The 26,573-nt window shown below is 46.6% G+C and overlaps 1 protein-coding gene across 19 annotated transcripts in view; it reads left to right on the forward strand.

Annotated features, from left to right (window-relative positions):
• FHAD1 (forkhead associated phosphopeptide binding domain 1) overlaps window positions 1-26,573 on the forward strand; it is a 155,265-nt gene that overhangs the window by 28,722 nt on the left and 99,970 nt on the right. For all 19 annotated transcript variants that reach the window (XR_007725021.1, XR_007725020.1, XR_007725022.1 and 16 more), the window contains exons 4-5: window positions 18,753-19,020; window positions 26,298-26,407. Coding sequence is in view for 16 of the 19 variants with exons in the window: in XM_050787885.1 (XP_050643842.1) it covers window positions 18,753-19,020; window positions 26,298-26,407 (378 nt within the window). In the remaining 3 variants the exon portion in view is untranslated. The remainder of the gene's footprint in view (window positions 1-18,752; window positions 19,021-26,297; window positions 26,408-26,573) is intronic.

Below are 26,573 nucleotides of genomic sequence, written 5' to 3' on the forward strand. Positions count from 1 at the left end.
GTTTTCCATTTGCTTGGTAGATCTTCCTCCATCCCTTTATTTTGAGCCCATGTGTGTCTCTGCATGTGAAATGGGTCTCCTGAATACAGCATGCTGATGGGTCTTGACTCTTTATTCAATTTGCCAGTCTGTGTCTTTTAATTGGGGCATTTAGCCCATTTACATTTAAGGTTAATATTGTTATGTGTGAATTTGATCCTGTCATTATGATGTTACCTTGTTATTTTGCTCGTTAGTTGATGCAGTTTCTTCATAGCATTGATGGTCTTTACAATTTGGCATGTTTTTGCAGTGGCTGGTACTGGTTGTTCCTTTCCATGTTTAGTGCTTCCTTCAGGAGCTCTTGTAAGGCAGGCCTGATGGTGACAAAATCTCTCAGCATTTGTTCGTCTGTAAAGGATTTTATTTCTCCTTCATTTATGAAGCTTAGTTTGGATATGATATTCTGGGTTGAAAATTCTTTTCTTAAAGAATGTTGAATATTGGCCTCCACTCTCTTCTGGCTTGTAGAGTTTCTGCGGAGAGATCTGCTGTTAGTCTGATGGCCTTGCCTTTCTGGGTAACCCGACCTTTCTCTCTGGTTGCCCTTAACATTTTTTTCCTTCATTTCAACTTTGGTGAATCTGACAATTATGTGTCTTGGAGTTGCTCTTCTCGAGGAGTATCTTTGTGGCGTTCTCTGTATTTCCTGAATGTGAATGTTGGCCTGCCTCGCTAGGCTGGGGAAGTTCTACTGGATAATATCCTGAAGAGTGTTTTCCAACTTGGTTTCATTCTCCCCTTCACTTTCAGGTACACCAATCAGATGTAGATTTGTTCTTTTCACATAGTCCCATATTTCTTGGAGGCTTTGTTTGTTTCTTTTTATTCTTTTTTCTCTAAACTTCTCTTCTCACTTCATTTCATTCATTTGATCTTCAATCACTGATACCCTTTCTTCCACTTGATCAAATTGGCTACTGAAGCTTGTGCATGCGTCACGTAGTTCTTGTGCCATGGTTTTCAGCTCCATCAGGTAATTTAAGGACTTCTCTGCACTGTTTATGTTTATTCTAGTTAGCCATTCGTCTAATCTTTTTTCAAGGTTTTTAGCTTCTTTGCAATGGGTTCAAACATCCTCCTTTCGCTCGGAGAAGTTTGTTATTACCGATGATCCTCTGATGGTCTGAAGCCTTCTTCTCTCAACTTGTCAAAGTCATTCGCCATCCAGCTTTGTTCCATTGCTGGCGAGGAGCTGTGTTCCTTTGAAGGAGAAGAGGTGCTCTGATTTTTAGAATTTTCAGCTTTTCTGCTGTGGTTTTTTCCCTATCTTTGTGGTTTTATCTACCTTTGGTCTTTGATGATGGTGACATACAGATGGGTTATTGGTGTGGATGTTGTTTCTGTGTATTAGTTTTCCTTCTAACAGTTGAGACCCTCAGCTGCAGATCTGTTGGAGTTTGCTGGAGGTCCACTCCAGACCCTGTTTGCCTGGGTATCATCAGCGGAGGCTGCAGAACAGCAAATATTGCATAATGGCAAATGTTGCTGCCTGATCCTTCCTCTGGAAGCTTTGTCTCAGAGGGACACCCAGCTGTATGAAGTATCAGTCGGCCCTTACTGGGAGGTGTCTCCCAGTTAGGCTACTCGGGGGTCAGGGACCCACTTGAGGAGGCAGTCTGTCTATTTTCAGATCTCAAACTCCATGCTGGGAGAAGCACTACTCTTTTCAAAGCTGTCAGACAGGGACGTTTTATGTCTGCAAAAGTTTCTGCTGTCTTTTGTTCAGCTATGCCCTGCCCCCAGAGGTAGAGTCTACAGAGGCAGGCAGGCCTCCTTGAGCTGTGGTGGGCTCCATCCAGTTTGAGCTTCCCAGCCGCTTTGTTTACCTACCCAAGCCTCAGCAATGGCAGACACCCCTCCTCCAGCCTTGCTGCCACCTTGCAGTTCGATCTCAGACTGCTGTGCTAGCAGTGAGCGAGGCTCCATGGGCGTGGGACCCTCTGAGCCAGGCACGGGATATAATCTCCTGGTGTGCCATTTGCTAAGGCTGTTGGAAAAGCACAGTATTAGGGTGGGAGTGTCCCAATTTTCCAGGTACTGTCTGTCACGGCTTCCCTTTGCTAGGAAAGGGAATTCCCTGACCCCTTGCACTTCCCGGGTGAGGCAATGCCCCGCCCTGCTCCGTGGGCTGCACCCACTGTCTGACAAGCCCCAGTAAGATGAACCCCGTACCTCAGTTGGAAATGCAGAAATCACCCATCTTCTGTGTCGCTCACGCTGGGAGCTGCAGACTGGAGCTGTTCCTATTTGGCCATCTTGGAACCTCCCCACAATTTTCAAAGGCATGCTAATTCAGTGCAACTTTTTATATTTGAAATTGTGGTAAAATACACATAACATGAAATTCACCATATTCACCGTTTCTAAGGTACAGTTCAGTGTTGAGTGCATTGACATTGTGGTACTCCTGCCACACCCTCAATTCACAGAACTCTTTTCATTTTGCAAAACTGAAACTCTGTCCCTATGAAACAACAGCACCCTGTCTCCCTGTTGCCCCCTCATCCCAGTCTCTAACGACCATCATTCTACTTCCTGTCTCTGTGCATCCGACTATTCTGGGTACCTTGTATAAGTGAAATAATACAATATTTGTCCTTTTGTGTCTGGCTGGTTTCACTTAGCACCAAGTCCTCAAGGTTCATCCACGTTGTAGTGTGCATCATACTGTCCTTCCTTTTGAAAGCTGAAGAACGCTCCCTTGTATGATAGACCACATTTTGCTTGTCCATTCTTCCATGGGTAGACACGTGGGCTCCTTCCACCAGTTGCCTATTGCAAATGATGCAGCTGTGAGCCTAAGTGTACAAATGTGGGGAGGGGTATTTTGTTTTAATCATATAAGTGTATCACCCAGTGGTAAAGATGTCCAACCCTGACTATTGAAGGAGCAAGAGAATGTATTATAAAAGATTCCGTTTTGGCTAGGCGCAGCGGCTCCCACCTGTAATCCCAGCACTTTGGGAGGCGGAGCTGGGCAGATTGCCTGAGCTCAGGAGTTTGTGACCAGCCTGGGCACCACGGTGAAATCCCGTCTCTGCTAAAATACAAAAAAAAAAATTAGCCGGGCATGGTGGCATGCGCTTGTATAGTCCCAGCTACTCTGGAGGCTGAGGCAGGAGAATTGCTTGAACCTGGGAGGTGGAGGTTGCTCTGAGCTGAGATCGTGCCACTGCACTCCAGCCTGGGTGACAGAGCGAGACTCTGCCTCAAAAAAAAAAAATTCTGTTTTTTATAATAGTTTCTATTTTGTTAATGAATGAGATCGGTAGAGTTATTATAATGGAATGATGAGGAGGAGCAGGAGGGACACTGTGCTAAGGCAGTTACCTGCTTTCCCTTATTTAATGCAACAGCCTATGGATTGGGCTCTCTCATGATCCCCATTTTATAAAGGAACCTGAAACTCAGAGAGGTTAAGTAATTTGCCCAGGATCACACAGCTAGTCGCTGTGAATTAAACTGTTTCCACTTGCAGGTACAATTGGGAGAAAACCATTGAGTCAGCTGCTAGCTACAGCAGTATCATCAACTGGTTTTCAAAGACAACAAAGCACACTTTTACAGTCACTTGGCTGTACATGAATTTTTTAAAATTCTTATTTCTACATGCAATTGCCTCTTGCTTTATTAGCTAAGGGACTGTTGGCAGCCGGACAGATGCCCCCTGGCCCATGCCCAGGGCACCTCACAGCAGCCTGAGCCTTCCAGGGGACAGCCCGAGCCTCTGTCCCTGCCAGGTTTTCCTCAGAAGACCCCTCCCACCTCCACCCCTATCCTCACAAAACTGCTCTCGGCTCCCTTTCAGAGCATTCTTAGATGGAGAGACATTCATGCAGGCTTCCTCTGAGCTCTTAGTGACAAGGGGTCCTCTACAGGCCTGAGTGACGGCAGCCATGTGGACTGAGTTACTTCTTCGGATGGCTTTCCTTTACATTTGCCCAATGACCTCGACCTGTGAGCTATAAAAAAGAAAAAAGGAGATAGTGAAGAGTGTCTCTCATCAAATCTCATCTCATTTTGGGGTCCAGTTTTTCTAAGAAGTGTGTAGCTGTCTTGATTCCAGCATGCTCTTGTCTCTTATTGATATTTTGAGTCCCTGGAGTGGGCGCTGTGTCTTCCCCGCGGTAGAGTTTTCAAGGACTGTTTCCTTTGGAAGAGAATTGTCCTAATATTGTAAGGCTTAGCTGTTCTTTTCCCAAGAAAGAGTTCCCAAACAGAAAAATTGATTTCCGGCTTTGTGGTGACCATAACCAATAGAGAGGGATGTGACAGCCATTTCAATAGGAAATGGGAGGTGGAGGCAGAAGTTAGAGACCCAAATGTGTTTGTAGACATCACAGTGGCTAGCGTGGGTGCCCTGAAGTTCGGGTGAGTCTGCCCCGCACAGTTCTGCCCTGCTCTTGACCAGCTGTGGGATCATGCACAAGTTGCTTCACCTCTCAGAGCCTCAGTTCCCATTTCTGTAAAATTGGAATCCTAATAGTTCCTCCCATGTGGGGTTACTGTAGTATTAAACAGGTCATTGTTTGTAAATTGCTTAGCCCAACATCTGGCGCCTATGATAGCAGGAAGAGGAGCACGCTAGCAACTACCTGCCTCCACTGTGAGCCTTCCCATGGACAGAAAACCTCCCAAGACCTCCCAACTACCAGGTGGATGCCTTTGCAAATAACTTGCCTGTGGATGACATACAAGGTAGAAAGACAAAGAAACTCTTGGTTGACAAAGTACACTGGCACCCACGATATGCTCAAGAGTACACGTTATATATCACAGCTCTTTTGCCAAAGTACAGCCTAGGGGCCGGGCATGGTGACTCATGCCTGTAATCCCAGCACTTTGGGAGGCCAAGGCAGAAGGATCACTTGAGGCCAGGAGTTCGAGACCAGCCTGGCCAACATAGTGAAACCCCATGTCTACCAAAAACACAAAAAGTTAGCCAGGTGTGGTGGCGCATACCTATAGTCCCAGCTACTTAGGAGGTTGAGGGACAAGAATTGCTTGAACCTGGGAGGCAGAGGTTGCAATGAGCAAAGATCATGCCACTGCCCTCCAGTCTGGGCAACAGAGTGAGACTCTGTCTCAAAAAAAAAAAATGTAGCCTAGGGCCACCACCTTGTACAACTCCAGTCACCATTCACAGTAGAGTCCATGAAGATGGCACCCCCTGGAGTTGTGTGAGGCATAACCTACAGGGCCATTGGTGATGCCCTGAAGCAACTGTTGAGTAGTAACACGGAGTCTCTGCCTAAGTGTCAGGCGTGTGACATCCAAGTCACAAAGTCAGATGTGCTTGCCGCGGTGTGCCTGCCATTATGATGTTTGCTTGTTGGTTTCTTTAGTGTTTTATGATTTCCAGAAAAAGGAGCTGTGAGTGAGGGTTGTCCTATGAACAGTGGTGCCGTTCTTATAAAGCAGCTTGGTAAGGAAACCTACACTGGCCTGTTCTGTCCTGCTCCCATTCCAGCCAGAGCTTCCCACGTGACTTCTGGATGCAGTCCTTTGTCCCTCTTGCAACCTCATGACATCCTGCCCAACCTAAAGATTGCCCATATGCCTGGCTACTCACTGCCTGAAAGGGGAAGCTCTCTGGGAGTGCAGTGAAGAACACAAAGGCTTTGCCGTACGGTAGACTGAAGTTCAAACTCCAATGGCAATATAGCCTTTCTGAGCCTCAGTTTCCAACTTTTGCCAGTCAGGAACACGTTAACCACAGGCTCCCTTTCCCCCTTCAGAATTTGCATACAGGTCTTTGGGACCATCCCATCATTGTATAAACTGAAGCCCAAAGAGGTTCTACAATGTTCCCAAGATTGCATAATCTGTTACAGCCAGAACCAGGATTAAGTCTCCTGAGGCCTGGTCTGGGAGTCCTTCCCAACAGCTCAGAGGACCTCGGTAACCTGAGAGCTCAGGCAAGTTCCTCACTGCCATCCTGCCAGCCTGCCACTTCACATGCTCATGGGGGACGATATATCATGTGGATAGAAATGAAAGCCACCGATGATGGAAGAAAATGCAGTTTCAGATAGGGCTTTCCTTATTCACCTCCACCATCTTTTCACTAGGGATGTTGCTGCAGTTCCTGGACAAACTCCATTCCCCTTTCTCAGTTTCTTTTTTGATGGTGATGATAATGTCTGGTGGCTAATGTTTAATGAGCATTTATTATATATACCAGGAAGTGTTCTAAGTACTTAATATATATGATCTCATTCAGTTCTCACAAAGTAAGAAGTATCTGTTGTCATCTCCATTTTACAGGTGAAGCACAAAAAGTGACACATTTTTTGGGGTTACAGATGGTAGGAGGCAGAGGAGGTAGCTGAACAAATTCTGCTTAATTCTAAATCCATGTTCTTAACCAGAGGTGGGCAGACTACATCCCATGGGCCAAATTGAGACCATCTCCTGTTTTTATAAATAAAGTTTTATTGTAACACCTCCATGCCCATTCATTTTGATGTTGCCAGTGTTTGCTTTTCTGCTCCAATGGCAGAGTTGAGTAGACAGAGATCATATGGCACACAAAGCCAAAAATATTTACTGTCTGGCTCTCTAAGCAAAAGTTTACCAACCTCTGCTCATAACACTATGCTATACTGCCTCTTTCATTTACCCAGTGTCTGAAAGAAAGGCTAAAAAGGAGGATAAGACATTCTGGGGATAGGAGAAAGAACGAATGCCCCCACTCTCTGCTAGGAACTGCGCTGGTTAATAGTTTACTTAGTTAACTGAGGAACAGGAAAAAGGGAAAATAGGCTTTGAACAGTCTTCATTATTTCTTTTTTTTTTTTTTTTTTTTTTTTTTTTTTGATACAGAGTCTCACTCTGTTGCTTAGGCTGGAATGCAGTAGCACAGTCTCGGTTCACAGCAACCTCTGCCCCCTGGGTTCAAGCAATTCTCGTGCCTCAGCCTCTCAAGTAGCTGGGATTACAGGCGCCCACTACAATGCCTGGCTAATTTTTGTATTTTTAGTAGAGAAGGAGTTTCTCCATGTTGGCCAGTCTGGTCTTGAACTCCTGACCTCAGGTGATCTGCCCACCTCGGCCTCCTAAAGTGCTGGAATTACTGGCCTTCATTACCTCTTTAAAACAGAACTTGGAGATATGTGGTTCTAAATATACACATACATGTATATGCATTTCCATATATAGTAATAATATATTGACACATCTGATAAATATGCTTAACATTAATATATAATATACACAACAGATGAATGTTTGTAACTTTTACATATTTCTTCAACTGGAAGTTTTCTTTTAAAACTTTGGAATGTTTTCCCTGCTATAACTTTTGAAACAGAAATTTGAGGTTTATAGTCCAGAAGCTGCTGTAGCTAGAGAACTGTTATTTTGTTCCAAATTTCTCCACCTAATGTTTCACTACCTGTGGTTGGTTCCTTGGTCTTGAACCACTTCTTCTCTGGGGCCACTGCTTTACTCTTACAAGTTTAAAGGTAAATTTGGTGCATGATTATAGCCTGGTGGGTTTTACTCAAACAAGTCAGAACCCGCATTAACACCTTTCATTCTGAGTACACAGTGATATTTGTGCTCGAGTGTCAATAAGCATATTGTCCAGAAAATTTTACTGTTTGCAAGTGTCAGAAACCCAACTCAGACTAGCCTAAGCAAAAGAAGAAGTAGTTGCAGTTATTTTGCTTGTAACTGAAAAGGCCAGAAGCCCCAGCTTCAGGCCTGGCTAGATCCAGGTGCTCAAGGGATGCTCAGGAATCTGTCTCTTGGGGTTACCTTTCTTGGCTTTAGAGCCCCCCTCCCTCTGTCTCTATAACGGGGAGCTTCTTCCTTCTGTCTTCTTCCTTCTTTCTTGCCTGTTAAACTCTCTGATCCTTAAAACTAAAAAAAAAAAAAAGGAATCATCTTTGTGAGCTTCACAGTCTCAAGCAGATTGGTGCCCCACCTGTAATGACGTGGCCGCTGGCAACCCCAGCACCTTCCAAACTCAGCAGCTCTGGGAAAAGAGCAAGCTTCTTCATTGGCTTGGCTTGGATCACATGACTACCCCGAACCAATCACTGAGGCGAGAGACATGGAATGCTCTGACTGGTCAGGCCTGGGACATACTCCCTCCCCTGGAGCGCAGGGGATGAGCCCCGCCAGAATTAATAGACTCAGAATTGTGGGAGGGAGGGGTGTCTCCCCCACACCCATGCAGGAGATGAATGCAATGTAGGGAGGAAAAAAAAAAAGCCCATGGCAGGAAAGCATTCCTCCTGCCTAAGCTGAGCCTCCTTAATGAGATTCCAGGCTAGGAGCTTGGGGAAAGAAAATGATGAATAATCCATTCTCTATCAGGAAAGTTCCAGGCTGGTCTCCAAGGAAGTAGGGTGGCTTGTTTTTCTCCTCTGTGTATGATGGGAAGGACACAGAGTTGGGGGTTTAGTCATTAATCCCAGGGAAGGTGGCAGTTCCCATCTTCATGGGACCTTTAAGTACTCCCCGTTCTTGAGAAGGTTGTGGCTTTGCCTGTAACAGGCCGAGTAACTGCGGATTGAACAAAGAACCAGAGAGCACGGCACACTTCAGAAGAAATGTCTCGCTAGCCAAGCTTTGTCATCTCCCAGCCCGATCGTGTAGTATTTTCCTCTACACCATGCTGTTATAGCTCCTTGGAGGGACCTGCTGATATGATGAAAAATCCTGAGACCAGGTTTTTTATATCAAAGGATATTTTCCAAAGCCCGTGAAGTGGAGGGCACAGGGCAGCAGACAGCCTCGGGCACAATGTCCTCGGCAAAAACACAGACAGGATCCTAAAGTTTGCTTCGTCCTCAGATGTCTACAGAGTGTGCAGACAGCATAGGGGACTGCAGGGAAGAGCGCAGGCGGAAGCCTTAGCATCCTGGTGAAACAGAACATGGACCCAGCCCAAAGCCCCAGGGATCAACCGTGGCTGCTTCCTGCAGGTCACACTCTTCCCAAACCGCGGCCACATCGCCGCTTTTCCTAAGTTAGTTGATCATGCATTGGTTCATTCAGTCACTCAGTCTGGCAAGACTGAGCTCCAGCAGGCCAAGTCTAGGGGTAGAAAAGGCAGTTTGCAAAAATCTAAGTGTTTTCTCCTTAGATTCTCTTTCCCATTTTATGGACTGACCAGGAAATGAATTCGAACTTAAAGGAAAAGGAAAACTTTAAGCTAGAAGGTCTACAAAAGTGGAAAGTAAGATGGGCCAGAATGCACTGAGGTGTCCCCTAACCCACCTGGCCAAAATCCAGATGAATGGCCTTTTTGAATAGCTCAAAGGGACCTACTTCTTTAAGCTTTAAAACGTGTAAGTAGTATGTAACTTGGCTGTTTTGTGTTCTAACATGTATAATCCCGATTTCTGGAATGGAAAATCCTGGACATAATTGATCCTTTTCTTGGGGACTTAGAGTTATTGCCCCATTTTGAATCCTGGCACCACCCCCTGCCAGGGGCTGTTGAGATGGAGAAGGCTGTCTTCCCAGGCCCCACATAGCACCTTCTGCTGCCTTGGGGCTCTTATGTCTGCGTTTTAGGGTCTGGCAGTCAATTCCTGCTCTCTGCTGGGATCAGTGTGCCTCCTTCCCTGCTTCCTTCTTGCCCCTTCCCGTCCTTGTAATTGTGTAGTTATTAGCGTAAAATTGAGTAAGATCAGAGGAAGTAGAGGCTGAAAGTAGACCTAGAGGATGCCCTGTATGAATAAGAGACATTAGTAGTTCCATGTGGATTTTGTACTTTTTTTTTCTGGTAACTCAAAGGTCTCTTAAAAGAGTTTTTGTTTGTTTGTTTCCTTGTTTTTGTTTTGTTTTGTTTTTAATTAAATAACCTGGCCAGCCATGGTGGCTCACACCTGTAATTCCAGCACTTTCGGAGGCCAAGGTGCATGGATCACTTGAGGCCAGGAGTTCGACACCAGACTGACCAACATGGCAAAACCCCATCTCTACTAAAAATACAAAAAAATTAGCCAGTCGTGGTGGTGCATGCGTGTAATCCCAGCTCCTCGGGAGGCTGAGTCGTAAGAATCGCTTGAACCCAGGAGACGGAGGTTGCAGTGAGCTAAAATCGCGCCGCTGAACTCCAGCCTGGGTGGCAGAGCGAGACACTGTTCAAAATAAATAAATAATAAATAAATAAATAAATAACCTTTTTATTTTGGAATAATGTTAGATTCACCAAAGAGCTGTGACGATCGTACAGAGAGTTCCTGTCTACCGCCTCCCAGTTTCCCCCATGGTTAACATCTGACATGACCATAGTACACTTTTCAAAACCAAAAAAGAAAAATCAACATTGGCACATTATTATTAATATCAGCTAAACTTCAGGATCCATGATGCATTCCAGGGCACCACGTTGTTTTGATGATCATATCTCCTGGTCTATGACAATTTCTCAGTCTTTCCTTGATTTCCATGGCCTTGACTGTCCTGAGAATACTGGCCAGGTATCCCAGAGAATGTGCCCTGGTCTGGATTCATCTGATGTTTTCCTCTGGTTAGAGTGGGGTCCCAGCTTTCGGAAAACTTGCCATGAAGGTAAAGTGTCCCTATCGTCTCATCATTTCAGGGGCACTGATAGCCACCTGGCATCCCTGTGTTGCTTCACAGGGTTGAGGGGATATTGGCCAGGTTTCTCCACAGTCAAGTTACTGCTTCCTTGTCCACAAATCTGTTATTTGGTAGCAAGTCACTAAGGGTAGCCCACCCTCAAAGGAGAGGGGAGGCCAAGTGTGGTGGCTCACACCTATAATCCCAGCACTTTGGGAGGCCGAGGTGGGCGGATCACAAGGTCAAGAGATGGAGACCATCCTGACCAACATGGTGAAACCCTGTCTCTACTAAAAATACAAAAATTAGCTGGGTGTGGTGGCACACACCCGTAGTCCCAGCTACTCGGGACGCTGAGGCAGGAGAATTGCTTGAACCCGGGAGGTGGAGGTTGTAATGAGCCAAGATCATGGCACTGCACTCCAGCCTGGTGACAGAATGAGATTCCATCTCAAAAAAGAAAAAAAAGAAAAAAAAAGGAGAGGGGAGGAAGTGGGCATTGATTAAGACTCAGCTCGGCCAGGCGCGGTGGCTCACACCTGTAATCCTGGCACTTTGGGAGGCCAAGGCGGGCGGATCACAAGGTCAGGAGATTGAGACCATCCTGGCTAACATGGTGAAACCCCGTCTCTACTAAAAATACAAAAAATTAGCTGGGCTTGGTGGCAGGCACCTGTAGTCCCAGCTACTCGGGAGCTGAGGCAGGAGAATGGTGTGAACCCGGGAGGCAGAGCTTGCAGTGAGTGGAGATCACGCCACCGCACTCCAGCCAGGGCGACAGAGCGAGACTCTGTCTCAAAAAAAAAAAAAAAAAAAAGACTCAGCTCCACCTCCTGGATGGGGATTACCTATGTGTGTTACATTCTTCTAAAAGGAAGTGTCTCTTCTCTGCCATTGAATTATTTACTTATGCATGTATTTATATCAGTATGGACTGCTGTGTATTTATTTGATTCTCTGTGCTATAATCCACCATGATGTTATTGATTTTGCAGCTCATATTGTTCTAGCCTTGGCCACTGGGGCTCTTTTGCGTTGGTTGCCCAGCCCTCTCACAGGGCCTGCACTTTCTGTTTTTGAGCACTTACTCACTTTCTGCTGTTAAAGATGCCCCGGGCTCATAGTGCATTTTCCCTGCCCCAGCCCCAGAATCAGCTGAAGGTTTTTTTAACTTTGGCTCTGTTCACCAGTTGTTCAATTCAGTTCAGTCAGCAGGCACCTACAGTGTGTGCCGGGCCCTTCACTGGGCACTGGGCCCAGCCAGTGATATGCTGGTGAGTGTCTGAAAAAGTAAAGTATGCAGGTATAGTATAAAGCTTACTGACACAAAGAACATGTAGCATATTCTTTATAAATAATAACAAAATATGCAAGACTCTTTATTGCAAATTTATCATAAATTCCATAGAGCCATTGATTCTCACAAAGGGCTTTATTGATGTTTGCCAAACTCTTGTATCCCTTGCCAACTTACGGTAGCAATTGATGAATGAGTAAGTTTCCAACCAGAATACTGGTGGATATATTAGTTTACCTTCATGAGTAAGATGAAAGTGAAATAAGAAAGATTTGTGTTGGAACCTTGCATGTTCATTAATGACATGAGCATCTTCTTCGCTATCAGATAATAGTTTCTGAATACCAGAAGAAACTACTGGATAATAGTTTTTGAATATCAGAAGAAAATTTCCTCCGTATTTTTTGTGCTACTCATAGTGTGATGGCTACAGACACAGAACACTTTTAAATCTCATCTGTATTATTAATATTTTATCCAACACTTTCCTAAGAATAGACAAGCAACAAAACAAAAAAAATCAATCCCTGATTTATAGCATTTCCTGATTTCTGTGACATAAACACTCCCATTAATGCAGAATACACAAGCCCCAAAATTGGGGCTTAGCCAGGGAGGGCTCTTGGCTTTGCCTAGGAAAGAATTCAAGGGCAAACCAGCGGTGTTAGACAGCACCTTTTATGGAAGCAGCAGTGCACGGCAGCAGGAGGGGACTGCTCCTTGCTCAGCAGGGCTACCCCATGGGCAGTGCACCCAGAGTAGCAGCTCAAAGACAATGCTGCAGTCATATTCCTACCCACATTTCATTACACAGAAACTAAGGGTTGATTTATGCAGAAATTTCCAGGAAAAGCGTATTACCTTTCAGGTAGTTGGGTCATTGCCATGAAAAGGGGTGGTACCTTTTGGGTGTTGCCATGGCGATGCTAAACTGACATGGCACACTGGTGGGCGTGTCTTATGGAAAGCTGCTTCCACTGCGGTCCTGTTTTAGCTGGTCCTCAATTTGGTCTGGTGTCCGAGCCAAACCTCCAGAGTTGAGTCCCACCTCCTACCTCACCATCCTGGCCAATTTCAAGCTTCACTGACACAGAGCCACAGAGAGCTGTGTAGCAGCACATCACTCTACAACACTGCCAACGCACAGACGCAGTAAGAAGAATAACCGTAAGAGCACAGATGATGATAAAATATAGTAAAATAATTAGGAGGCTAAGTTTTAATTATTTATTACTGGTGTTTCTGGTGTAATTTAATTGTAAATATATATAATTTATTTTTTAATGGTTGTGTTTATCAGCCAGCTCACAGAATTCTGAACATTTACTCATCGGCCCTCATGAGCCAGCACCAACATGCCCCAGCTCTCCTCTGGCACAGCAGTGAGCCAGCCACAGCCCTGCCTGGGTGGAGGCTGCGGTTCTCTGAGTGGCATCCAGGGCGTTGCACGTACCCTGTGAGTCAAACTTGCACGAGGGAGCTAACAGCGTTCCTGGAAAATCTTGTCCACACACAGCCCGTGCACCATCTTGGGGATTTTCACACCATCTATTTCTCATTTTCATTTTTTAACTCAGAAGATCTATTCTTCATTAGCCGATCATCTAAGATCCTTTTGCAAGTATGGAAAGCAAGTGTAAATCATGACTTCAAATGACCTGGAAGCTCCAGGGGCACAGAGTTTGGAGTCGAACATCATCACCACTTCCAGGCTTCAGGACCTTCGGCAAGTCTCTGAACCTCACTGAGCCTCTGCTCTTTAATCCACAAGATGTGGGTAAAAATGCCTCCCCAACCCCAGAGTTATTCTCAGGATTAGATGAGGCCACATATATGAAGGGCACAGCACAGCCTAGCACCTAGAGCCTTCTCTCCTTGGTGGTTCAAAGCCAAGTGATAAGAATTGCAGACAGCAAAGAACATGACAGATGTTCCAAGGGCAAGGTCTACTTCCCCGCCTTGTCCACAGCGTCCAAGGCTTTCTGGAAGAATGTTTGTGTCCTGTGGGACTCTGGACAAACTCTCTTGGTGTTTTAGGGCGTCCTTCTCACCCTGAAGCCTTGGCAGGGTCAGAAGCAGATGTTAGTGTGATAACACAAGAAACAAGGAGATCATCCAGAAACAATGGATTTGGAGTTCTCAAGTACGTTATTGGCTGGGTGTTTGTTCAAGCTGATAGAAATTCAGCCATGGGTGTGGTCCAGGTGGTTTGCAACCTGCTATTTTAGACAGTGTGGGAGAGATCAGGAAGAGCACACGCTGCCTCAAAAATAAACAGAAAAAAACCACCATGCCATATACCATATGGTCAGAGGGAAAGAAAAAGAGGAGGAAAGAAGGAAAGAGAATGAAAGAAAGAAGGCACTAGCAAGTATGTTTAAACTAGTATTTCTAAACCAGACTTGTTGATCACTGACCTTGACCCCAAGCTTCATGTACATTCCAATGCGAGCTCGGCCAGGAGCCAGTTTTTCAGGAGTCTTTTTGTTTGGTTTGTTTATCCCCTCACTGTTTCCTTGTAGTTACCAGCAGCAATTTCTGAGAAAACCTTGACCTTGCTTATAATAGAGTAGGCCTGTTAAGTAGAGAAGACCGACATTAACCTTCCAACTAAAGCCACCTTAAATCAACATGCTTTCAAAAAACAAATAAACAAGGCCGGGCGCGGTGGCTCATGCCTGTAATCCCAGCACTTTGGGAGGCCAAGGTGGGTGGATCATCTGAGGTCAGGAGTTGAAGACCAGCCTGGCCAACATGGTGAAAGCCTGTATCTACTAAAAATACAAAAAAATTAGCTGGGCGTGGTGGCACATGCCTATAATGCCAGCTACTTGGGAGGCTGAGGCAGGAGAATCGCTGGAACCCAGGAGGCAGAGGTTGCAGTGAGCCAAGATCACGCCACTGCACTGCAGCCTGGGTGACAAGAGTGAAACTCCGTCTCAATAAATAAATAAATAAACAAACAAACAAACAATTTTTTTTAACTGAAAGAGCTGATTGCAGTCTTTGCTGCATTTACACATCATGTACTGGCCCCTTTAGTGACCCTCTCATTAGCACTGTGGGGGGTTCAAGTGACAAAACCAGCTCAAACTAGCCACACAGTACTGAGCAGTTAGTGCAGAGTGCAACACAAGCCAGGGCTCAAAACCAGCTTCTCTATTTGTTCATTATGCACAATAGCCTAGAGGTGGATGCAGCCCAAGTGTCCATAGACAGATGAATGGATAAATAAAATGTGATGTCATGCAGTGGAATATTATTCAGCCATGAAAAGGAAGGACATTCTGACACATGCTACAACATGGATGAATCCTTAGGACATTGTGCTAAGTGAAATAAACCAGTCACAAAAGGACAAATGTTGTATGAATCCACTTATATGAGGGACAGAGAGTATTTAAATTCATAGAAATAGAAGGGGAATGGTGGTTACCAGGGGCTCTGAAGAGAGGGGAAGGGAGAGTTATTTAATGAGGATGTATTTTCACTTTTGCAAGATGAAAAAGTTCTGGAAATCTGTTTCACAGCAGTTAGACTATACTTAAAAGTACTGAATTGTACACCTAAAATGGTTAAGATGGAAAATTTTGTTATGTATTTTTTTACAGTTAAACAAAAACAGACCAGGTGTCGGGGCTCATGCCTGTAATCCCAGCACTTTGGGTGGCTGAGGCAGGAGGATCACTTCAGCCCAGGAATTTGTGACTAGCCTGAACAACATGGTGAAACGCCGTCTCTACAAAAAATACAAAATTTAGCTGGGCCTCGTAGCCTGCGTCTGTAGTCCAAGATACTTGGGAGGCTGAGGCAGGAGGATCACCTGAGCCCAGAAGGTTAGGCTGTAGTGAGCTGTGATTGTGCCACTGAACTGCCAGCCTGGATGACAGAGTGAGACCCTATTTCAAAAAAAAATGGAGAAAAGAAAACCAGCATCCCTCTCTCCACGTCTGGGCTGCATCTCGTGGTGCTGGCTACATTCTCAAGTCCCCGGGTCTCTGTGGCTGGAGATTCTGGTGTCAAGCCTCATCTCCTTGGCTCTGATTGGATCGCATGCCCCACCCTTGGCCAATCACTATGGCCAGTGAATGTGATTTGTTGCTTAGCCCCACCCACAACAATGGGCCGAGAGAGGGAGGGAGATTTACCCACAATCTCCAAAAGATGCTGAGTGGGTTTTGGCCTGGCCACTGCAGAATCGTTGCCCTTGAGGCAGGAGACATGCTTACTTCCATTAGCACCTGTGCAGCTAGTTGGCATGAGGCACCCTTACCTTAGAACCCCACCCACCGAATGTCCTAGCATGAAAGTGGATTCCTCCACCACAACCAATAATGTCTACATTTGTGTTCCAGAAGGCTGGAGTAAAACGCATTGGAGTTTGCTCGCTCTCACGTTCAGCCCATTCATTCAATGAGTACTTATTAAACCCATAGGAAAAGGTCATGGGAATGAGTGAGGCAAGACAGCCCTGAGGATAGGGAAGGGACATGATGGATGGAGAAGTCAGCCCAGGGCCGGGGCACAGTGACTCAGCTTCTGAAACCAAAGAACAGAAGAGAGGGTAGGTGGAGAGGCTGAGATGTTGACAGTGGAGAGAAACGGGAAACTACACGTGAGGTAACAGAGTTCTGGAACTCTGCCCAGACCCACTCCTGAAAACAGATTTTAAGTGGGCCAGTGTCATTATGAATGCCTGGCCAGGTGTCCCCAGATGTGTTAGTCCGTTCTCACACTGTTATAAGGACATACCAGAGACTGTGTAATTTATAAAGGAAAGAGGTTTAATTGACTCACAGTTCCCCAGGGCTGGGGAGGCCTCAGGAAACTTACAATCATGGCAGAAGGGGATGCAAACATGTCCTTCCTCACATGGCAGCAGCAAGGAGAAGTGCAGAGCAAGGGGGTGAGGAAAGCCCATTATAAAACCATCAGATCTCACAAGAAGTCACTCACTATCATGAAGGCAGCATGGAGGAAACTTTCCCCATGATTCCATTACCTCCCACCAGGTCCCTCCCAGTCCCTCCTAAGGGGATTCTGGGAACTGCAGTTCAAGATGAGATTTGGGTGGAGCACAGCCAAACCATACATCACCAGGTGATCGGAGTTTGGTGCCAGATTTCCCAAAACACTCCTCACTGACTCCAAGAAAGAGCCTTGGGGGGAATGCATAGGATCTCTGAGCAGCTGTAGACAGACTGCAGCTTGGAGATTAGGATCCTGAGTGAGTGGAGAGCCCTCCTCTTGAATAAAACTCAGCTGAAGTTCTAGGAAGTGCTGTCTGCTGGAGCGCTGATTTTGGAAGCATTCTGTCCTTTTCCTCATGTGTGTCTGAGCTCATCTTCTCTCTGGGTACAGAAGGAGAACCCTGAGCCCTGGGAGAATAGGGATGAGTTCCTGCCTAGGAAGCAAACCTTTGAATTTAGCTTTTACCTGGAAAGCATTATTTCTGCCAAGAGAATTGGAAGACAGAGGGGAGGGGAGGGGAGGAGAGGGGAGACATGGAGGAGAGGGGAGGAGAGGGGAGGGGAGGGGAGGGGAGAGGAGAGGAGAGGAGAGAGACAGGCCATCAGATCTTGATCCCATTTCCCTGTCCACCACCGCCTGTGCTGGGTAAATCCCTTAACCTCTGCAAGCCTCACTTCTAACATAGAAGTAAAGAGAACCCTCACACAAAGGGTCATGGTGAGGAATCAGTAAGCTCAGTGCAATAAGTGATAGTGCTCATCGTTGCCACCATTCAACCCCTAGACACCAGGGAGAAACCACCACTTAAGCATTAGTCCACGGCAAAAGTCAGGTGTCAGCATCACTCCACATTTGCTCATCCATGGTTAGATGGAGTTTGATATGCTCTCTGCTGAAAGTAGCTGTAACGTCTTTCCTGGGGCCTCTGCCAGAATCAGGTGTGCTGGTGGGGAGAAGCAAAGGCTAATCAGACAGCCAGCATCCCTGCAATCCCAGAGTTCTGAACTTTGAGGGATAGAGGGACCCGCAGTGCGGACAGAAAGAGAAAAGGCTGTGGAGTCCCAGGGAGCTGGGCTGGAATCTCAGTGATTGGCTTGTTCTGTTATTTTGACCAACATCTGAGGACCTACTAGGTATGTGCCAAGCATTTATTCTAGGGGCTGAGGATACAGTGGTAAGAAAAGTAGATGAAAAGTCCCTAATCCCTTAGAGGGGACATTCTCCTGGCTCAGCAGCTCAATACCCCATCTATGGTGTTGGGAGTCCCTTGGTCTTGCCCGGCCTGTGTCCTCCGAGTGTTGACATCGCAGAGTGTTGAGTGTATTAAATGAGTTAATGCAGGTGACTCTTTTGGCAGGGCGCCTCGGTAAAGGACGCGCCCACTCAATGGTGGTGCGATCGTGTGCCATGTGGCCCAGGCAAGGACCCCCATCCCAAACTTGAGGAGAGTCCAGGAAGGTTTCCTGGGGGAAGTGACTCATTGTGTTTTTGTTTATTTTTGAGACAGAGTCTCATTCCATCGCCCACAATGGAGTGCAGTGGTGCTATCACAGCTCACTGCAGTCTCTATTTCCTGGGCTCAGGTGATCCTCCCACCTCAGCCTCTCAAGTAGCTGGGACTACAGGCGTAAGCCACAAGGCCCAGCTAAGTTTTGTATTTTTTGCTGAAGCAGGGTTTTGCCATGTTGCCCAGGCTGGTCTTGAACTCCTGAACTCAAGCTAGCTAGCCTCCCACTTTGGCCTCCCAAAGTGTTGGGATTACAGTTGTGTGCCACCATGCCTGACCGGAAGTGACTCATAAACCAAGACCTTGGGCAGCAATGCTGTGGCTGGGACAAAGAAATGGAGACCATCCCCGCCGGTCATAACCTCCCCTGACCCTTGTGTGCCCCTGCAGGTCTCCTACCCATGGATGAGGGGCCCAGCACCATGGCCAGGGCCACAGCCACCTCGTGCCACACAGCAGCCGAACCAGGCCCCCCCGCCGCCACATATCCCCTTCCACCAAGGCATCCAGCCAGCACCGGTGCAAAGGAGCTGGTCCCAGGGCTTCCCCAGACCCACTGTGGTCCTGCCGGCCTCCCACCGGCGGCCTGTGAGCGCCAGCAAGGAGATGTTCTCGTTTGTGGTGGAGGACGCCCGCAAGCCCCCTGTCATCAAGCAAGGTATGCGTCAGGGCTGCCATCGGTGGCTTGGGGGTGGTTCACAGCCATGTGGATGGGTCTTGGTTTTGGTTTACTTTCTGATTCTAAAAGTAGAACGTGTTCAATTGTAAAAAATAAAAATAAATTCAGGATAAGCAGAAAGTAAGAAAACAGTTAAAAATCAGCCGTAATCCTTATCCCCAGGGTCTCCCTGTTGACTCTCTGCTGTGTATCCCTCCAGCCTCTGTGCTGTGTCCGTATACACACACCAGGGCACCTGCAGTGGGTGTGGCCTCTGTGCATGTGTACATGTGAGTGTGTCACAGGATCTGTGTCAACACACTTTGACTCAAAGTGCAAAAATATTAGTCATTGCAATCCCCTTTGCCCCCAACAGCCCTAGGAGGTTTTAAAATATTTTAACACCATTTTACAGGTCAGAAGAGACTGAGGCTTATCAAGGAAAATGACTTCTCCCAAGGAGATATATTCAGTCCCATCTAATCTAACATTTTTCAGTCCCATTTAAGGCTGGTGAGCTAGGTGAAGCCCACTCACAGCCTGGTCACTCTGGGACACACACAACCTCCAGGGTGTCCTTCCTTCCCCACTACCCCCTTGAAAGCCTCATGGCACTTGGGGAGGAAACTTCCTATCTGTCACTGTCCTCTTGGCCTCAGCAGCCTCACTGGCGGAAGAGCTGGTCAGTTTAGTCCCCAGGCGTGGTTCCCGGAGTTCCTCCCTAGCCTCTGGCATCAAGGTCCCACTCTCTGTCCTCTTTGTCCCAGCCCCAGGCCCTTCTGAGTCCCCAGGTATCTCCCAGCGGCTTCCATATCTTTCCCCCGTCTTGCTCAAGACCATTCATGTAGTCACCTTCCTCAGTCACTAAAATAATAATTATTATTGTGACACATGCAAGCTGAAGAGAAAAGGCAATGTGTGTCCACGGTTTACGTCATCATCATCATCAAATGCACCGCCACATACCTACCACCCACAGCGAAAAATGACTCAGCCATTTTCCCCCAACATTTTAATATGAACTTTTTTTTTTTTTTTTTTTTTTTTTTTTTTTTTTTTTTTTTTTTTTTTGAGATGGAGTCTCGCTCTGTTGCCCAGGCTGGAGTGCAGTGGTGTGATCTCGGCTCACTGCAAGCTCCACCTCCCGGGTTCATGCCATTCTCCTGCCTCAGCCTCCCAAGTGGCTGGGACTACAGGTGCCTACCACCATGCTCGGCTAATTTTTTTTTTTTTTTTTTTTTATTTTTAGTAGAGACGGGGTTTCACTGTGTTAGCCAGGATGGTCTCGATTTCCCGACCTTGTGATCTGCCCACCTTGGCCTCCCAAAGTGCTGGGATTATACACGTGAGCCACCACGCCTGGCCGTAATATGAACATTTTTTAAACATACAGCAAAGTAAAAAGAAGTTTATAGTGACCCCCCTCCCCACCTAAATCTCCCATTAACATTTTACTGTACTCTTTTTTTTTTTTTTTTTTTAAAGACAGAGTCTTGCTCTGTCACCCAGGCTGGAGTACAGTGTCGCGATCTCCACCTCCTGGGTTCAAGTGATTCTCCTGCCTTAGCCTCCCAAGTAGCTGGAATTATAGGTGCTCACCACCATGCTTGGCTAATTTTTATTTTTATTTTTATTATTTTTTTTTAAGTAGAGATGGGGTTTCACCGTGTTAGCCAGGATGGTCTCGATCTCCCAACCTTGTGATCCGCCTGCCTTGGCCTCCCAAAGTGCTGGGATTACAGACGTGAGCCACTGCACCCGGCCTTAATACGAACATTTTTTAAACATACAGCAAAGTAAAAAGAATTTTACAGTGACCCCCATCCCCACCTATATTTACCATTAACATTTTACTATACTCTTTTTTTTTTTTTTTTTTTGAGACAGAGTCTTGCTCTGTCTCCCAGGCTGGAGTGCAATGGCATGATCTCCGCCTCCTGGGTTCAAGTGATTCTCCTGCTTCAGCCTCCCTAGTAGCTGGGATTACAGGCACAAACCACCATGCCCAGCTAATTTTTGTATTTTTAGTAGAGAGGAGGTTTTGCCATGTTGGCCAGGCTGGTCTCAACTCCTGACCTCAAGTGATCCACCCACCTCGGTCTCCCAAAGTGCTGGGATTACAGGCGTGAGTCAACCACGCCTGGCCCATTTTGCTATACTTTTATTATATATCTATCTGTCTATCAGTCATTCTGTTAATTCATTAATCGATCTTAATTTTGGATGCATTTAAAAATAAGTTTCCTACAGCTGTAGACTTCGCCCTAAACATTTAGCATGTGTACCATTAACTAGAGTTCAACAGTTTTTGTCTTTTTGTGTAAAATTAACATACAGTGTGTATTAGTTACCAATTTATAACCAATTACCCTAACACATAGCGCCCTAAAACAAACCAAAACCCTATGCATTATCTTATACAGTTTCTGCGGGTCAGGCATTTGGGAGTAGCTTCGCAGGATGGTGTGGTTCAGGGACTCTCAGGAGGTTGCATGAAGCTTTTGACGAAAGCTGCGGTCCTCTGAAGGCCTGCCTAGGGCTGGAGGACACATCTCCTGGGTAGTTCACTCACATCCGTGTGGGAAGAGGCCTCCGTTCCTCACTAGCTGACAGCAGGAAGCCTCAGTTCTTCACCACTGCCACCTTTCCTAGGCTGCTTGAGTCTCCTCATGAAATGGCTGCCAGCTTCCTCCAAAAGAGTGGTCCTAGAGAGAAAAGCAGCAGCCACATGTGTCTTAAGATCCAGCCTCAGGAGTCAAACTCCATCATTTCTCCAGTAGCCTTGGTTACTTGGATAAGCTCTGTTATGGCTGAATTGTGTTCTCTCAGAATTCATATGTTGAAGCCCTAATCCCCAGTACCACAGAACCTGTGTTTAAAGAGTGCCTTTCTTTCTTCCTTCTTTTCTTTTTTTTTTTTTCTTTCTTTTTGAAACTGAGTCTCAGTCACCTAGGCTGGAGTACAGTGGCGTGATCTCGACTCACTGAAACCTCTGCCTCCCAGGTTCAAGTGATTCTCCTGCCTCAGCCTCCTGAGTAGCTGGGATTACAGGCACCCACCACCACACGTAGCTAATTTTTGTGTTTTTAGTAGAGATGGGATTTCACCGTGTTGGCCAGGCTGGTCTCGAACTCCTGACCTCAGGTGATCCATCCACCTTTAAAGAGGTAATTAAGTTAAAGTGAGGTTGTTGGGGTGGGCCCTAATCCAATCTGACTGCTGTCCTTGTGAGAGGAGGCGATTAGGACACCAGCGACACCAGAAGAAAGACCATGTGGGGACATAATGAGAAGGTGGCCATCTGCAAGCCAAGGAGAGAGGCCTCGGGAGAAACCACCTGGCCAACGCCTGGATCTTGCAACCTCTAAAACTTGAGAAAATAAATTTCGGCCAGGTGCAGTGGCTCACCCCTGTAATCCCAGCAGTTTGGGAGGCCGAGGCAGGAGAATCCCTTGAGGCTAGGAGTTCAAGGCCAGCTGGGAACACATAGCAAGACCCTATCTCTATTTTTAAAAGAAAGAATTAAAAGTTTAATAAAGGAAAATTAATTCCTGTTATTGAGCTCCCTAGCCTGTGGTATTTTGTCATGGCAACCTGAGCATGTTAATACAAGCTTCATCCAGCATTGGAGATGACTATATAGGGGCATGAATACAGGGACAAGAATCACCAAGACCATCTTGGAGATTGGCTGCCACTCAATGAAATGCACAGATCTTGAGTGAACACTTACTACGTTTTGACAATTGTATACACCTGTGTAACCCAAACCCCTGACAAGAACATCACCGTCACCCCAGGAAGCTCCCTCAGGTCCCTTCCAAGTCACTTCCCAACCCCTTCCCCCAGAGGTAACCACTCTTCCAATTCTTTTTCCACCATGGATTAGAGATTCCTGCTCGAGATTCTCAAATACATGGAATCATGTAGTGTATGTTTTCACGTGAGGCTTTTTTCACTCTGCATATTTCTGAGATTCATCCATTTTGCTGTGTGTCTTACAAGTTGTTCCTTGTGGCCGGACACAGTGGCTCACACCTGTAATCCCAGCACTTTGGGGGGCCGAGGAGGGTAGATCACGAGGTCAGGAGTTTGAGACCAGCCTGACCAACATGGTGAAACCCCATCTCTACTGAAAATACAAAAATTAGCTGGGTGTGGTGGTGCACACCTGTAATGCCAGCTACTCAGGAGGCTGAGGCAGGAGAATCGCTTGAACCCAGGAGGCAGAGGTTGCAGTGAGCCGAGATTGTGCCACTGCACTCCAGCCTGGGCGACAGAGCGAGACTCTATCTCAAAAAAAAAAAAAAAAAAAAAAAAAAAAAAAGTTGTTCCTTGTTCTCATTGAGTCACATTCCATGAACGTAACACAGATTCCTCTTTATCCATTCTTCATTGGTGGACACAGGTGCTGTTTCTTTCTTTTTACACTCAGTTGTTGATGAGTAGATTTCTCCACCTGTTTCTCCAATGCCGTGTTGAACTTGGGAAGTGAATGAGCCATGAGCGGTCCCAAGGCTTTGAGGCCCTCATCTACCTGGGTTTCTCCTCTACAGCCTCCCACTGGGGTGTCATCTGGGTTGGGAAGGCATCGTGATGTCCGCTCCCAAACTTCCACCGCATTCCCCTGATGTGGAGAGGGCCTTTCATCTTCCTGTAGAGAAGAGATCCCTCGTGTCAGACCCGGGCCCCTCTACTCCATGCTTAGGAGAACACTGCCGATGCCAGGACTCCAGGTTGGCTCTTCATTGAAAGCACCCATTTTTGAGGAATCTGAAGAAGCTCTTTCCTCTCTTAACAAAGCCGGACTCTTCAAACAAAATTGTTTTGCTTTTAGACCATTGCCTTGCTTTAGATTTGAAAAATTCTGTTTGGAAACACAAAGCCAAGGGCGTATTTGTTCTCGGTCAGGGTTTCTCAATCTTGGCACTGCTGACATTTGGGGCCGGATAATTGTTTGTCATAGGGCGTTGTTTTGAGGCAAAGGCTCGCTCTGTAACCCAGGCTGGAGTGCAGTGGTGCAATCTTGGGTCGCTGCAACCTCTACCTCCGGGTTCAAGCGATTTCTCCTGCCTCAGCCTCCCAAGTAGCTAGGATTCAGGCGCCCGCCACCACGCCTGGCTAATTTTTGTATTTGTAGTGGAAATGGAGTTTCGCCATGTTGGCCAGGCTGGTCTCGAACTCCTGTCCTCAAGTGATCTGCCCGCCTCGGCCTTCCATTGTGCTGTGATTACAGGCGTGAGCCACCAGGCCTGGCCCAGCCTGTGCATTGCTGAGTGTTTAGCAACATCCCTGGCTTCTACCCACTCGATGCTCTCAGCAGATCTCCCCCACTCAAGCTGTGGTGCTCAAAATTGTCCCCAGATATTACCAAATGTCACCTGAGGGGCAGAATCGCCCTGGTCAAGGCCCCCTGTCTTGGTGGTGCTCGCCCTTCTCCAACAGGCAGTAAGGCCGCAGCTCCAAGGCCGAATCTTAATGGCAAAGCTCATACAGGTGAGGGAGGAAGAATTAGAATGGAGAATGGAAAGGCATGGGGTGATTTTTAAAGATACCATCCTGATTTGTATATACTGTAAGTAATGGAATAATAATGGGATTGTTTGACCCTAACACTGGTATCCTACTTTTTGAAATGTAACACTATATCATGAAGGTCAATACATTTACTGCATAATGGTTATGAATACAGGCTCTGGATCAGACAAACCTGGGTTCAAATCTTGACTCTATCACTCACCAGCTGTGGGACCTTCAGAAAGTACTTGGCGTCCCTGTACTTCGGTTCCCTCACTTACAAAATATGATATGAATGCCATGTCGCTAGTTGTTATGCTGTATTTTTATTGTTGTATCGTTATTTTTTATTGGGTTTTTAAGAAGTATTTTTGGCCAGGCATAGTGGCTCCCATCTGTAATCCCAGTGCTTTGGGAGGCTGAGACAGCAGGATCACTTAAGCTTAGAGGTTTGAGACCAGCCTGGATAACATAGCAAATTCCTGTCTCTACAACAAAATTAAAAATTAGCCAAGCACGGTAGCATGCATGCACCTGTAGTCCCGACTACTTGGGAGCCTGAGGTGGGAAGATCAATTGAACTCAGGAGGTCAAGGCTGCAGTGACCCGTGATCATGCTACTGCACTCTAGACTGGGTGACAGAGCAAGACCGTGTCTGTCTGTCTGTCTCTCTCTCTCTTTCTCTCTCTCTCTACACACACACACACACACACACACACACACACACACACACACACATATATATTTTCAATCCACAGTTGGTTGACTCCACAAATGTGGAACCCACACATATGGAGGGCCAGCTGTATCTACTTCTTGTTATAAGTCCCAGTATCACAGAACCAGATATAAATAAGGCTTTGAGGGCCATACAGTCTGTGTTGCAACTACTCAACTCTCTGTATTTGTGGCACAAAAGCAGCCATAGATGATACATACATGAGTAACTGTGGCCACATTCCAATAAAACTGTACTTTCAGTCATAGGCAGTGGGCTGCATTCAGCCCCAGGGCTGTAGTTGGCCAGTCCCTGCTCTACCTAATGTTTCATTTACTCCTCACAGTTGCCCTTTATGATACAGACTATTCATGCCCCTCAATGATATGTGTGGAAACTAAGGCTAAAAGGTATTAAATGACCTGCCCAGGAGATTAAATGATCTGTCCTAGATCACCCGCTGTTCTGTGGCATAGGAAAAAGGTCTGGAAAAAGACACATCATGTTAGGTAACAGCACAGTTAGCACAGGAAGAAGGAAGGAGGTGGCCCTTTCTGTTTCTGGTCCTTCCGTGATGCTTTCACTGCTTTTCAGTGAGCACGCACACCACTTTGTAATTTTTTTTTTTTGAGACAGAGTCTTGCTCTGTCACCCAGGCTGGAGTGCAGTGGCGTGATCTCGACTCACTGCAAGCTCCACCTCCCGGGTTCACGCCATTCTCCTGCCTCAGCCTCCGGAGTAGCTGGGACTATAGGTGCCCGCCACCATGCCTGGCTAATTTTTTCTATTTTAAGTAGAGACGGGGTTTCACTGTATTAGCCAGGATGGTCTCAATCTCCTGACCACGTGATCCGCCCACCTTGGCCTCCCAAAGTGCCAGGATTACAGGTGTGAGCCACCACGCCCGGCCTGTAATTTTTAAATTACATAAAGTGTCTATGTCTGGGGGGAGACAAACAGGAAGGCTAATGTGAACATCTTCTTCAGGCCTCAGGGAAACTCATGATGTCTTTTGTGCTCTCTGCTGATCTCACGCCTTAGTGTGGACCAATGCCATGAAACTGTCGGAAACACCACTGGCTGAGGGGATTCCTGGGGCAGTTCCCCCCGCGGAGATTTATGTGGAGGAGGACTTGGCCCAGCAGGACAAGGTGAGGGAGGGGTCTGGGGAAGGGTGGAGCTGCAGCAGCAATCACACTGCAGAGGGACTTGCTGATGCCTGTTCTTCTCTGTGGCCCAGAAGTGCCCTTATCCTGCTTCCAAGAAACCACCTCTTATTCCCTAAGACATTCAACCAGATGTTTTATTCTAATTATG

This window comes from Macaca thibetana, chromosome 1, assembly GCF_024542745.1.
Source record: "Macaca thibetana thibetana isolate TM-01 chromosome 1, ASM2454274v1, whole genome shotgun sequence".
NCBI classification, from domain to species: Eukaryota; Metazoa; Chordata; class Mammalia; order Primates; family Cercopithecidae; genus Macaca; species Macaca thibetana.